A 13,666-nucleotide genomic window follows, 5' to 3' on the forward strand; every position below is an offset into this window, starting at 1 on the left:
AAACATTTTTTTTCTGAAATATTCAGCTGCAAGTTTGAGACAATTATTTGACTCATACTAGAAATATTACAGGAATCAACAAAACAATTTTTAAATTTAATCTCCCAAATAATATTTTTAGAATGACAGCTATGCAATCTATTCTTTTAGACATGGGTTGATTTATTTTGTGCTTGTAGCGGCCATGTGCAGACTCTGACAAAGCTATTGAAGATAAAAATGAACTTCCAAGACATGAAGTTTATTGAACAACAATGCCAACATTTTCAAAGAAAAAACTTCAAGAAGAAATATCTTTTAGATAACACACTCCAAAAAAATAACAGGTCTTCACATGAGATACCCACTCAATCACATGACTTCCAGACACACTGTCTTTGGCAGGGCATGTTTGTTACCCATTTAGCTTTGCCCGGAATATCAGGAAGTGCCTCTCCTGTCACCTTAAAGTTGAGTAGCTACATTAGAAATACACAATGGTATGAAATGATGAAGCATGAAAGACACTGAATGGTAAAATTTAAATTCAAGTTACATATGTGAATAATATCTTTCTTCATTCCAACTTTCAATTCTAACTTCTACACTTTGCAACTGTAGTCTAGATTTTTACTCCAGAGTTTAGAGAAAATACCCTGAAAAGGTCCTGGGATCCAGGTGGACAACAAGCCAAACGAGTCAGCAGTGTGTCGCTGCAGCAACCAAGATCCCAGGCTGCATCCGCAGGGGCATGACAAGCAGAGACAAAGATGTGACCATCCCACTCAGCACTCGTCCGGCTGCACCTGGAGCACCGTGTCCTGTTCTGCTCCCCATGCATCAAGAAAGATGCGGACAGACTGGACAGGGTCCAAAGAAAGGTCATGAAGATGAAAAGGGGACAGAGAACTTGCCCTATGTGGAAAGACTGAAGGAGTTGGGTCTCTTCTCCAGGGAGAAGACTGGTACTGAGATTCTTCCCATCTTTGGTTTCCACTGTGTTACATGGTCTTGCTACGCTGGTGCCAGCAGGGAGCTATTTAAGTCGCTCAACAATTTCACCTGCACCAGTCAGGCAGAGCAGCAATCCTGGTGCTCCTGCCTGACAGCAACTGTAAACAGCACATATGTGCTACAGGCTATTGGGTAGATGGCATTTTCAAAGGAGGAATAAGTCTCATTAAATCTCATACTTTACAATGGCTATGATATTCACTGAGACAGGATCTGGTGTTGCCAGGCTGCTGCTCCCCGGAACAGGCAGCACAGGAGCAGAGCAGTGGCTGGGGCTTACAACCAGGAGCCAGTCACAACCACTTGCAGCAACGCATGCCAGAAATTGAGCTTTTGGAAAAGAAAACCAGCCCCTTTGACCTTCAGATCTCAAGTTTCCTTCTAGGGCTTATTTAGTATACAAAGGAATTATGTAGATAGATACATATATCCTATAGTCAGAGATGCACTTAAAATAAAGTTGCTGTTTGCTGTTCAATCCCCCCGAGCAATTCACTCGGCTGCCACGGTGCTCAGAAGTCTTTTATGCTCCTACACAGCAAAGGAAAGCTGTTTTGATAAACAGTGAACCTACAGCCTCTCTTCTTCTGCTTCCCAAGTAAACAGTCAGTTTTCAGAAGTATCTGAACCACGTGAGCCATTGAGGAGCTAACTCTTCACTCAGTTTTAGTCGTTCTGTCTTAAAATACTTGGAACAGCACAATTTTTCATTTTATGAAGAGCTTCAATATGCCCACATTAACAAACTCTTGTGGTGGTGTTTTCCCTTCTGCACTTACTAGTTTGCCATAAGCCACAGGGCACTTCTTTCCAAAATACCTCTGTATATAAAGGAGCCAATAAGCACTTTCCCCACTCCCCCCAAGACTGTTTATTCCTGGCTAGAATGAAGTCTAGGCTACCTGTCAAGAAAGAATCTTGAATTAAATCAATACATAAAAGGAGCAGTTTGAATTCTGTTTTAAAAACATTGAGATGTTTTGCTTTAGATCTGGGTTTAATGCTTGTGAGGTTATGATCCTGTTATCAGAGTTTAAGTAATTCACTTTGCTCTTTTTACATATTAAAAAAACATGTAATAAAAATGAAAGATGGCTGACTATACAAGGATAACTGTGAAAGCGCCTGCATACGTAATATTCTCAAAACATTCAAAGCATTAAGACAAAATCATACAGCATCTCAAAACAACCTCTTTAGTTTATCATCTACTGGAATAATTCATAACAATAGCTGCCAAATTAACACAAATACTGATCTACCTTCATCATACCGTCGAGTTTCTGGTGCTGTTTGGAACCCAAGGAAAAATGAGAAACATGACCAGGGGCTGAAGGAAGAACAGTTTTTTCAAACTTAACCCATACAAAATGTTAAGTGTCATTACAGCTTTCAGGACATGACACAAAGAGCTAGCTAGAAACTGGGCAAGCGGGAAATACCTATCCATAACATAAAATAGTGCCCTTCATCGAGCATTACTTACTAAACACATCTTTTCTCCATCAACAACTTACTAAGAAACTCAATGCCTCTCTACAAACAAGGCCAAAGAACTCAAGGTTGGATCACTGTAATTCACTGTTTCTCACTTTGGATGTAAAACCAATGATAAGACTCCAGATGGCACAAAAATGGGACTGCCTGGCTCCTGCAAGGTTTAGCCTGGTATTAGCACTTGAGTTTCTCCATTGGCTTCTGGTGTTCTCCTGCCAGCTAAAGGTCTTGTCCCTAATCTTCAAAGCAATTAATGTCCTAAGCCACTGTTATAGTGGAGACTGCATGTTGACTTACAAAGAGCTAAGAAAAACTTCTCCAGGAGGCTGGATAAAACCCAACTCTTGTCACATGGAGAAAGGGCTGCAAAGTTCCGTAACTGGATAAAACTTTATCACTGCCACCTGCATGACCTCCGTACCAACTGTTTCCTCAAGAGAAGTTGCCCACATTAATGTTATTCCCTAAGCACCAAGTTTAAGGAAGTTTATTTTCTCTCAGCTTTCAACATGAGGCTGATGGATGGCTGTGGTGGAACTTTTAATGATGTTGAGTGCAGTTTTTTGTTCATCTAAAAGGCTGAGCTCACACTTCAACCTTTCCCTCAATATGAAGATGATGACAGCACAATAGAGACAAAGACAACGTAATGACATAGGCTTAATTATTATTTTTTTTTTTTAAAAAACCACATTGGAACCACAAACAGAGCAGTGCAAACCCTCGAACATGTTGATTAGTGATGTGCCTTGCTCTGGCAACTGTGGATTGAATATTGCTTGTTTGGGTAAGGTAACAGGAAAGAAGAGGGGGGGAAAAAAAAAGGAGGGAAAAAAGAAAAAAGAGTAATTTTTGACTGCCTGGAAAGGAAAAGGGGCTCAATTTGTCTGGTGTTTGTCATTCAGTTGACTTCAGTTGGGACAATATGGAGCCATTTTATCAAGCTATGTGACTGCTCCTCCTTGCACCTTTATTCAGCAACCATACCTTATTTCCATGAGCTTACCCACTTGCTCAGCCATAGGAGCTAAAAAGTTCAGAAAGGTCTTCTGTGTTTCTGTATACCATGCTTAACTGAAAACAATACACTATAATATCAACTTTGAAGGATGTCATCAACTGACAGGGCAAAAAGCTTAAAATTTTTGTATCTTCAAAAAAAATGTGATAAGAATGAACAATTTGCAACAGCTAACTTAGATATCTTTCCTGTAATACCTTTCAGCGTTCTATGGACTCTCTAGGAACATGACAATTTACCACCAAGACTTCATGCTTAACAACACAAAGCTTGGCTTTTGGGATCTCTACCAGAACTCACCTCTCAGTCTCGCTATCCCAGTAAGCCAGATTCTTCCTCAACAGTAGGGATGAATTCTGTCCAACTTACAGCTATCTAAAAGCTAAGCTTTCTATATAGTGAACTGTATCTCTAGGTTACTTATCTCAGATAGGATGAGTCACCCTCTAAACATGCGCCATTCTTGACTGCACGAGGCCAATAACTTCACTTTATTTTTTAATTTTTCCCCTGATTTAGCTAATCTTGTTTGCAGTGCCTCTTAAGTCACAGAGTCTGCAGTCTTGCACTGGCTAAGGACAACCTCCTGCGCTTGCCGCCCATTGCAACTTTGTCAAGTAGAATATAACAACAGGAAAGTCTGTATGCCTGGGAATATGCTTGTGACAATCTCTGTCACACCCCAAGAAAAGAGGGGCCATTTTTCAGCCCAGTGGCTCTGGCTTTGGTTTCAGTTCTGCTGTCACTGCATATGCTTCAGCAGCCATCATCCTGGGTGAATGGTGCAGCTGCTGCCCTTATGCTGCCTGCAAAAATAGGTTTACCTTGTCTTCACAGCCTTGACTATAGCAAGCCTAACGTATCAGCATGAAATAAAGGTTCAGCTCAGGATTGCTCATTTTCCATCCCAGATAATAAAATTATCTCTAACAAAGAAGGGAAAAATGAAACCCATACATTTTTCAAAATACAGAAAGATTTCCCATATTCATTTCAGTCTGAAACAAAAATTCCTTCTTCATTAGTTTTGTTTTAAAACGTATTTCCAACACCTACTAGTAAAAACCAAACTTTTGTGAAGAGTCTTGGAAATAACATAAAATAATAATGATTAAAAAAAAAATACATGTACATATGAATTCCTGCTTAGCAGCTGCTCAGTGCTTACAAATATATTTCCTACAGTTGTCTGGATATTAGTGATGAGCAGAATATTCAGCCAGGATGTTCCTGTTGGGCAGTGCTCCAGCCAGAGCAGCCTGTGCTGGCATCTCTCATTTTGCAAATCACAAGGATCAACCCCCTTAGGGGGATTACAGAAAAATCAGGAAAGATGACTGGGAAGACACTGCAGGACCTAGTACAAAACTCTCTTCTCAAACAACATGAGACTCATAACCTCACACACATCAATCAGCTTAAGCAATCAAAACTCCTAGAGGTACCAGGCTTTCAGATGTAAGGTTCAGTATGGACATATGGACAGGTCAAACGACACTCAGATGCTTGATCACCGTCAGAAGACAACTCTGATGGTTAGGAAGATCAAAGAAGTGGAAGTTAAGCCTTCAGTTACCCTTGAGCCATTTAAAAATCTTCATCCATCAGCAGGATCCAGAGAAATCCTCACGACTTTGGCACAAGATATGTGTCACATATACTTGGCTTTGTTGTTTCTTTTTTTTAAATAAGGGACAGCAGAAACCTGTATAGAGCTCATTTATGTCAAATATCATAGCAAATACATGGTGGAGACAGTAAACAAAGTTTTGTCCCTGTATCTTTTTTTGGAATGGGAAGGTAAAATTTTCAAGTGTTCACAGATGACATAACTATCACAGAAGCCCACGAGAAGTATCACCACACACATTCATGGACACAATGTAAAGCCAACACTGAGCCAGCTCTCTGAAAGGAAGCAGATTAAAAAAAAATCGTGCCTCTAACAGACTTATGAGAGGAAGCATGTTTTCTCTTTTAAATAAGGAGGGAAGGAGGGAAGGAGGGAAGGAGGGAAGGAGGGAAGGAGGGAAGGAGGGAAGGAGGGAAGGAGGGAAGGAGGGAAGGAGGGAAGGAGGGAAGGAGGGAAGGAGGGAAGGAGGGAAGGAGGGAAGGAGGGAAGGAGGGAAGGAGGGAAGGAGGGAAGGAGGGAAGGAGGGAAGGAGGGAAGGAGGGAAGGAGGGAAGGAGGGAAGGAGGGAAGGAGGGAAGGAGGGAAGGAGGGAAGGAGGGAAGGAGGGAAGGAGGGAAGGAGGGAAGGAGGGAAGGAGGGAAGGAGGGAAGGAGGGAAGGAGGACCCACCATAAACAGCACTGCAACCCACAGAGCTGACTGCACTTAACACCCTTCTCCAGGCAAAGCCCTTAAGCACCAACACCATCACTACAACAGTGGATCCCATATCATGGAAAATAGATTCTTAAGTTCTCAACATTGTGCTTCTAGACAAAATAATGCACACCGGAGGAACGTTACCATAAACGCTATTATTATGGCTATAAGCAACATGTCTGCATTTGTTCCCCACCCTCTACGACCTCAATTAAGTCCATGAAATAACTGCTATATGTGAAATCCTTAACCATTTTTGAACAGAAACTGCAGCACTGAATTTTGAAAGATTCAAAAGCTCCAGAGATATAGTCCATTTTCTTTAATCACCTCAAATTGTGCTGCTCTCAGTTTCAGCTACTGGAATGCTGCATCTCAAAATTTCAAAATTAACTGCAAAAGCAAATTTTGCTAACATTTCTGTATATTTTAAATATTTTAACATTTCTAAACATACTTATTGTGGAAAAAGTTGTATTGTGCGAATATTATATCATCATATATTCATACACAAAAGGTCATATAGTGGGAGTGATACATTACCTTTAAAAAATGCCTTTTAATTTAAAATAAACAAGCAGTTCTTTGGTCAAAATAGGGCTACACAAAAATGACATTTAGTGTTTTGATTTGACTTTTATTTTACACGGCTTAAAATTTTCAGTCGTGAAAAGTTAAAAGAAAAGATGCTTACAGCTGTGTTTTTCAGCACTTACTGGAAAGTTTATTAACACTAGCAATTCGAGCAAGGATTACAAGAAAAAGAGTAAAGAAACAGTATGGTATGCACATGATAAACATGAATCTGTGTTTTCCTGCTTGTGCAAAATAAAACACCTGTAACAAGCTTAGTTTTCGTATTTTAGAAAAAGAGACTGAAAGTAACTGTATGTGCTGTTGATTGATCATAGTAGGTATACAAGATTTTCTTGCTTACAAGCACCCCTTGTGTTAACTTGACCACCAGAAGATCAGATTTTACACCTGAATTCTTTCCAGAAGTGGTAAACTAAATCAGGACCCCATGCTCAACTCTTCCTGAGACAGAAGCTCGTTTGAATAGTGAAAGGTGGATCCAGAGCTCCCTGGGACGCACGGGCTGCCCACACAAATCTTAGTTCCCACCTGGGAGAGCTGCACGCCATTCATTTGCACACACACACACACGCTCTCCAAGTGCCTTCTCAGGAAGGTGTCCTGAGCTGCAAACTACATTAAAAGCACGTCACAGACACATGATGCTCCGTTCCAGTCAGCAGGGATACAAAACAACTACTGAATACTTTTTGTGTCGTATCAGCTAACGTTTTGTTGAAGAAATAAAGTGTTTTCTGTTTTTCTACTCGTAAGAGGAAGGTTCAACATGGAAAATCTTTCTAAAGAGTTAATTTAAAAAGGTACTCACTGCTATCCGCAGTATGGAAGCTTTCACAGAGGTCCATTTGTCCTGCCTGCGATCTATGACAAGAATAAATCCAATTCCAGCATCTCGTAAACTATGTTTGGAGGAAGAAAGAAGAAAAAGACAAAGTTTTGTTAAAAATACAAATGAAACTTCTCTGGTTCTCTCACTAAAAAAGGCAGTTAAAAAGTAGTTTAAAAAAAGTAGCTTGACCTTTTTGTACAGAATCTTTAAGGTCTTTAGATGAAGATATGCTATACCACACAGATGCAGCAATTCCAAATATGTTCCACAGAGCTTCAAACCATATTCAAATAATGAATTCTTCTTTTTCATCAAAGATTGTTTTTACATTTTTTGTACTGAGATTATTTCAGAGGAAAATAAACCCTTTTGATTTTCCCTTGTTTTGGTGCTGATGGAATACCTCCTTCATGCTGTTTTCAGTGTAATTTCAGGATCAAAACAAAACTGTTTTCCTTTTGCATCTGCTTTTAACCTTCTGTTTGAATCGCCTTCCTTCTCACTGATATTTAATACTCCTTAAAAATGCAGATCCTTCTGATCATTCCACGACACCGCTGCGTGCATCTGAAATCCTCACATGCCTCCAGGTTGCAAACTTGTTCCCTGGTGCATTTTTACATTCACCGAAACAGAAAATCCCTACGGCATTTAAATGCTCCAAATCATAGACGAGAAAAACGAGATCAGATGCGCTTTTCCGGAATGGAAACATCTGTGAGAGAGATCCCGCTCAGATCCAGGCGTATGGGTGACCTTTCTTTTTTGCCTGTGCTCAGCTGCATGTGCTACCGAGTCCCAACCGCGGGATCTGCTTCTGTTTTGTAATTCCCCATCTAAGCCAATTGTGCAATGCCAGCAGCAGCCCTTGCCAGCCAATCGCAAGCCAAATGAAAACAACAGGCAAGTACAGGGCTGGGGTTTACTATTTTCTCACGTATTGGGTCATTTTTAATGTATATGCTGCATTTTCAGTCTGGATAACAATTGCCTGCAAGGCCCTACTGTCTGCACTGTATGATATTGAGAAATATTGTGCATCAATTTGTTATCATCATACCTTAAAAGACAATATAAAAATCAGCACAACACACTGTTAGGTTCCTTTATTCGAGATTGCTGAATCATGAAAACACCAGCATTGCTTTAGAAGATAATGTTGGTGGCATAATAAGAAGACGACATAGAGGAGGATGAAGAACACAGGTACGCAGAGCTGTCATCTGAAGCTCTTTTTCAAAACTACACATTTAAACATGACTCACAGTCTTTTTTACAAACTGTAACATCTCTCAAATTTGCAGACTAAATATTTAGGAGGAAACATGAAAAATCATAAAAAATGCAAAGGAACACTTGGTTTGTTTCAAAAGCAGCTAAGCAATCATTTTAACATAGGAAAATATTAGACACAACTCCTCACTGCCCGCATTCAGTGCATGTTACTTAACTGTTGCCCCTGGGTTAAGATAACACTGATAAACAACATCTGAGTCCTTGCCCTGGAAGCCTGAATAACCCTTGCTGACAAACAGAGCTTTATATTAGCCATATGCTTCCCACTACAGTAAATTTCCATGATTTACTAAAGCTTCCCCCCTTCCTTCTCTTTCTTTGTTTGAAGGACAAGAGAAGGAGACAGATCCAGATTGATTTCAGCATCTTTCTGTTCCCCATTTCAAGTTCCCACCATTTTAATCTTTAGTGAGTAAGCAAAATAAAATATGAATAGCAACCACGTTCCACAATAACCAGGTAGCAAAACAAACTCCTTGAGAGCCTAAACATGGATGAATGGAGTCCAAAAGGTGCTACAGCTTTTCCCACAGCAGTTCATGTGGATTTTGGAGGGTATTAAGACTCTTAAAGAGCCATTTCCCTTGCTCAGTAGAAGGCCCCACAAATCCTGAAATTTCTGCACACTTCCTCAGTGGAAGCATTATCTCAGATCCCAGACTATCTAAATGTATTGTCTGTGTCATATTTCAAGTAAATATTGACATGTCCACATAACAGGAACAAAATTAAAGCCTCTGACAGAGCATCAATCAGATTTCTCTCCAGAAGCACAGGGAAAGACCAGCTCAGCTGGGTTCTCAGATAAGATCTGGATGGCAGCTCCACACAATCATCTGCCTAAACACCTGGCAATAAGCAGAGCTTCATACCATTCTCCTAAAAATAAAAAAGACGTGCCTTACTTAAGCAGAAGAGCTGACAAGGGAGAGGACATCTCTAAAACAGCCCAAAAGATGTCTTTCACCAGCCTTCTTCTTCCACTGGATCAAATTGAAGAATCAAATACGCTGGGTGGTTGCATGATTCAGAATGTGTCTCTTTTCCAGGCTCAGACAAAAGCTAGGATTTCCCACTGCTGGCTACAAGAGATCCAGCTGCAAACTCTTCAGTGCCTGACTTCAAACTGTTAACACAGATTGCTTGAAAGAAATTAAATGCTCTGTTCTGAACTGATCACGGTGAGAAAAACATTTGTTATCTTGACAACATTCCCTTGTTGCAAAGGGTTGGCTATCGAGGCTGGTTCCAGCTCCAGCAAGTCATAGGCAGGAAGCAACAAACCAAACTAAGACATTGTGTACAACAAAGTTGAGAACATTATGAAGACAACAAAGTCACGTATTCAAGAAAAGTAAATACTGGCAACAGGTCTGCTTGCCAGTGCACCCTTGCTCTACTGGCCTCTCTTTGCTGCCACACACACCTGCACACATAGTCACAAGGCAGTTTGGCAAGACTTCCCTCTCTTTTAGGGCATAGGATAGTGGTAACAAGCAGGTATTGAATTTTTCTTTAGCTCAAAATTTAACTTAGTTCCAGCTGTCACCCTTCCCCTCAGCCATATTTATTACATTCTATCCAAATATCAATTTCCTTATTTTACCCCCTCTCTGTTTTCTTGGGAGTAAAGTATTCTTGGCTTCTGCTTTGTGCCTTAGACACGTCTGTCTGTCTCTCTGACAGACATGGCCCATCCTGCTCATTGAGCTTTACCTCGCTCCAGCTGTGTTGTACTCACCAGCTCAATCCAGGTCTTCTCATGCTTCTGTATCACTCTCCAATAAACTTGTCACCACTAGCCACATTTGTCTCTCCTATCGATCACATGAATCATTCTCCTCCCTTGCTACCTTGTCCCAAGAACAGCTCAGAAAGTCTTAGCACTGTGTTTTGTTTATTTTATACTGCCAGGACAAATGGCTAAGTCAATTCTCATCTCACTCCTTCCCGAATGCCACAGACCTCTCATTCTCCAGCCCCAGTCTCCCTTACCCTACATCCCACTCAGTCTTTCAGTATCTTCCCTCCAGTGGACACTTCCCCAGGCTGTGGTCCTGCCTGGTGAGTCAGGCAGCTTTGCCTGCCCTGCCTGTCACCAGGCAGCACTGACAGCCCATGGGACAGTCTTCCTGCTCAGCCCTGGTAGAGGACCTGGCTCTAGGGCAGCTCATTCAGCAACCATGGATAGATAAACCCTACTCAGGCCAAGGATGAAACGGGACATTTTTTACAAACTCTGAGCATCTGTGAGCTGGGATTTTGGCAGATTTTTTCTCAAGGTATGTTGTTGACACAGAGGCCATCGTTCTTCTAAGTGTCAAGTCCCGGAGTCCTTGACCAAAGGATGGAGCCACTTCAGCTTCTCAAACAACGGGCTGTTTCAGTGTTTGAAAAGCACAGTGGGTTTGTTCCCTAACCTCATGGGAACAGCTCAGCTATTTTGGCTGAACATTAAAACAAACTCAGGTGAGACATCACGGATCAAAAGAAAATCTGGCTCAATTGCAAATGACTGGAAACCAACAGTGAGAAACAACAGACAACCTTAGCAGAAGCACCTGCCTCTTAAGGCTTCCTGACATTTCCCTTACAACCTCTGTTTTCTTTAATGCATTAACTTGTATCCGGTGTACTTTCTGAAACATAATTTATATAAGCTTGTAATTCAAAGTTAGTATTTCCTTCCTTTGTTTCCCTCCTAACATTAAAAAAAAAAAAAAAAAAAAAACCATAAAAAAAAAAATATCATGAGATGAGCTCTGTTCTTCTGTTTATTCATCAGCAAAAAGAACAGAACATTTCTAAAACAGCAGAGAAACCATCCCTGCTCTGCAGGAAATTTGTCTGGTAGGAGAAGGGGAACAGGGGCCACAGAGTACAGACCATGGGAAGAAAATGCAGCAGAGAGGAGACTTTCTGTTCTGTCCCCTCCCTTTGTCTTGGGGAGCCAGTGTAGCACCATTTGGAGATACTGGGAGACTGAGGTTAAGGTACCTGCCCAACAAGCACTGAGATCTCCCTGTAGACTGTAGAGCAGGAACTGAATTTTCCACTTAATGACTCCTCAGCTGTAGATGATGGGGACATCTCCCTCTTTGTCTTGTTTGCAAGACTTATGAGCTCATGCACCTGGGGGAAAGGGTGGGAAAGCTTACAGTACATGGGACTGCAGAAAGAAACTTCCCTCTGGGGTGTGTGGAAGCAATTACATACTCATCATCTGAAAGATCCTTGTATTTCTCCAAGGTATGGGTGGTGACAACTGCTACACAAATAAGTTCCTGTTGCTTCTGCATTGCTGTATGAAAACTGCTTGTATATTATGCACAAGATAAAATAAACCATCAGGTTAAACACAGGGACTCAAGAATATCAAGCTTTTGGATGTTTGAAATTCTGGGCAGCATTTTTAGGTTAAATAATTACAGTTTAATAAAAGTGAATTTCAGTCTTAAATCTTATATTACACTCAGGATTGTTCCCTACATTGACTGTCTCTGCCTATACATACAAATGGGCTAGAAATTCTTGCTTTCAGTGTCTGAACAGCTATTTTTATAGTAGGATGTCAGTGAGGAATTACTGCGTTGAGCACCAAGGCAATGCAATGTCTGCAGCAACCCGCATTATTATCAGCTGAAACTCTCTTTAGATCCATGGTACTACCTCCATACACACACTGCTTGAATCATTGAATCATTTCAGTTGGAAGAGACCCTCAGGATCATGGAGTCCAACGATAATTTAACCTAACTCTGGCACTAAACCATGTCCTTAAGAACCTCGTCTAAATGCTTTTTAAACACCTCCAGGAATGGTGACTCCACCACTTCCCTGGGCAGCCTGTTCCAATGCCTGACAACCCTCTTAATAAAGTTTTTTTTCCTAATATCCAATCTAAACCTCCCCTGGTGCAACTTGAGGCCATCTCCTGTCATTCTGTCACTTGTTACTTGGGAGAAGAGACCACCCCCCTCCATGCTACAACCTCCTATTCAGGCGATAAGGTCTCCCCTCAGCCTCCTTTTCTCCAGGCTAAACAGCCCCAGTTCTCTCAGCCGCTCCTCATCAGACTTGTGCTCCAGACCCCTCACCAGGTTCATTGCCCTTCTCTGAACTCTCTCTAGTATTTCAATGTCCGTCTTATGATGAGGGGCCCAAAACTGAACACAGGATTTGAGGTGGGGCCTCACCAGCAAGAGACTTGGGGTCTCAGGCTGCTCACAAATCATTATCTTTTTTGGCATCCAACAGGCAGGCGATGCAGGAAAGGCTGGAACTGGCCCATTTGCCCATCATTGGCTGTACTACTGTACCACGAAAGGGCAAACACACAAGACACTGACAAATCATAGGAAACGTACTGCACATCCTGTCCATACAGTAGCTACATTTATGTTTGGGCTTGTCACAAGGGTTGTGTAGATCAGGTTTTAAATAAATAAAATTACTGAAGGTACAATTGCATCAAGTGTAGAAAAAAAAAAAAGACAAGTTTATGCTCAAACAGGTTCAGCATATAGAAGGAGACAGTCCAGTAGCCTGAGCACAGAGTTCATGAACACTCTGAACACCAAGAGCTCCCATCATGCCCTCAGTGATAAAAATGCTTCCAGCAGTTACTGCTCTTTGAAGTCAGAAGTCATTCTATATTCAGTCATTAGCAAACATGCTAAGGTAATCAAGAACAGCATTCTCTGTTACTTTGCTTAGGAATAGGATATTGGAAACCAGACACTAACGAGTGAGGTTATTGTTTCCCAAGAGAAATTTCGCACCCTACATTTTCAAGGACATTTTGAATGATTGAAGCTGAGCCACTTCAAAGACCATTTCTCTATCTCTCCTGACGCTGCCAGGAATGACTTATTGGGGAATGAAGGGGAGACAAGAACTGTTTCTTAATTATATGTGTTTCATACATTAAAAAATTGAAATTCCTGATGCCTCAGCAATGAATGAAAGCAAAGAAGAGCCATCTCCCTAGTGCAAATTGAGTGGCTCTAGAAGACAGTCAGATAATATGGTGAAGAACATGACTAATGGTATTAACAAATCAAGACAGAAATCTCCAGTACAGCAACTATGAAAGGAAATAAT

The 13,666-nt window shown here is 41.1% G+C and overlaps 1 protein-coding gene across 3 annotated transcripts in view; it reads right to left on the reverse strand.

Moving 5' to 3' along the window:
* Window positions 1-13,666, reverse strand: part of MCF2L (MCF.2 cell line derived transforming sequence like) — a gene marked incomplete at both ends in the record, with an annotated part of 152,814 nt that overhangs the window by 30,631 nt on the left and 108,517 nt on the right. For all 3 annotated transcript variants that reach the window (XM_080362882.1, XM_080362881.1, XM_080362883.1), the window contains one exon: window positions 7,247-7,337. In XM_080362882.1, the coding sequence (XP_080219008.1) occupies window positions 7,247-7,337 (91 nt within the window). The remainder of the gene's footprint in view (window positions 1-7,246; window positions 7,338-13,666) is intronic.

Source organism: Nesoenas mayeri, assembly GCF_963082525.1.
Source record: "Nesoenas mayeri genome assembly, chromosome: 1".
Lineage (NCBI taxonomy): Eukaryota > Metazoa > Chordata > Aves > Columbiformes > Columbidae > Nesoenas > Nesoenas mayeri.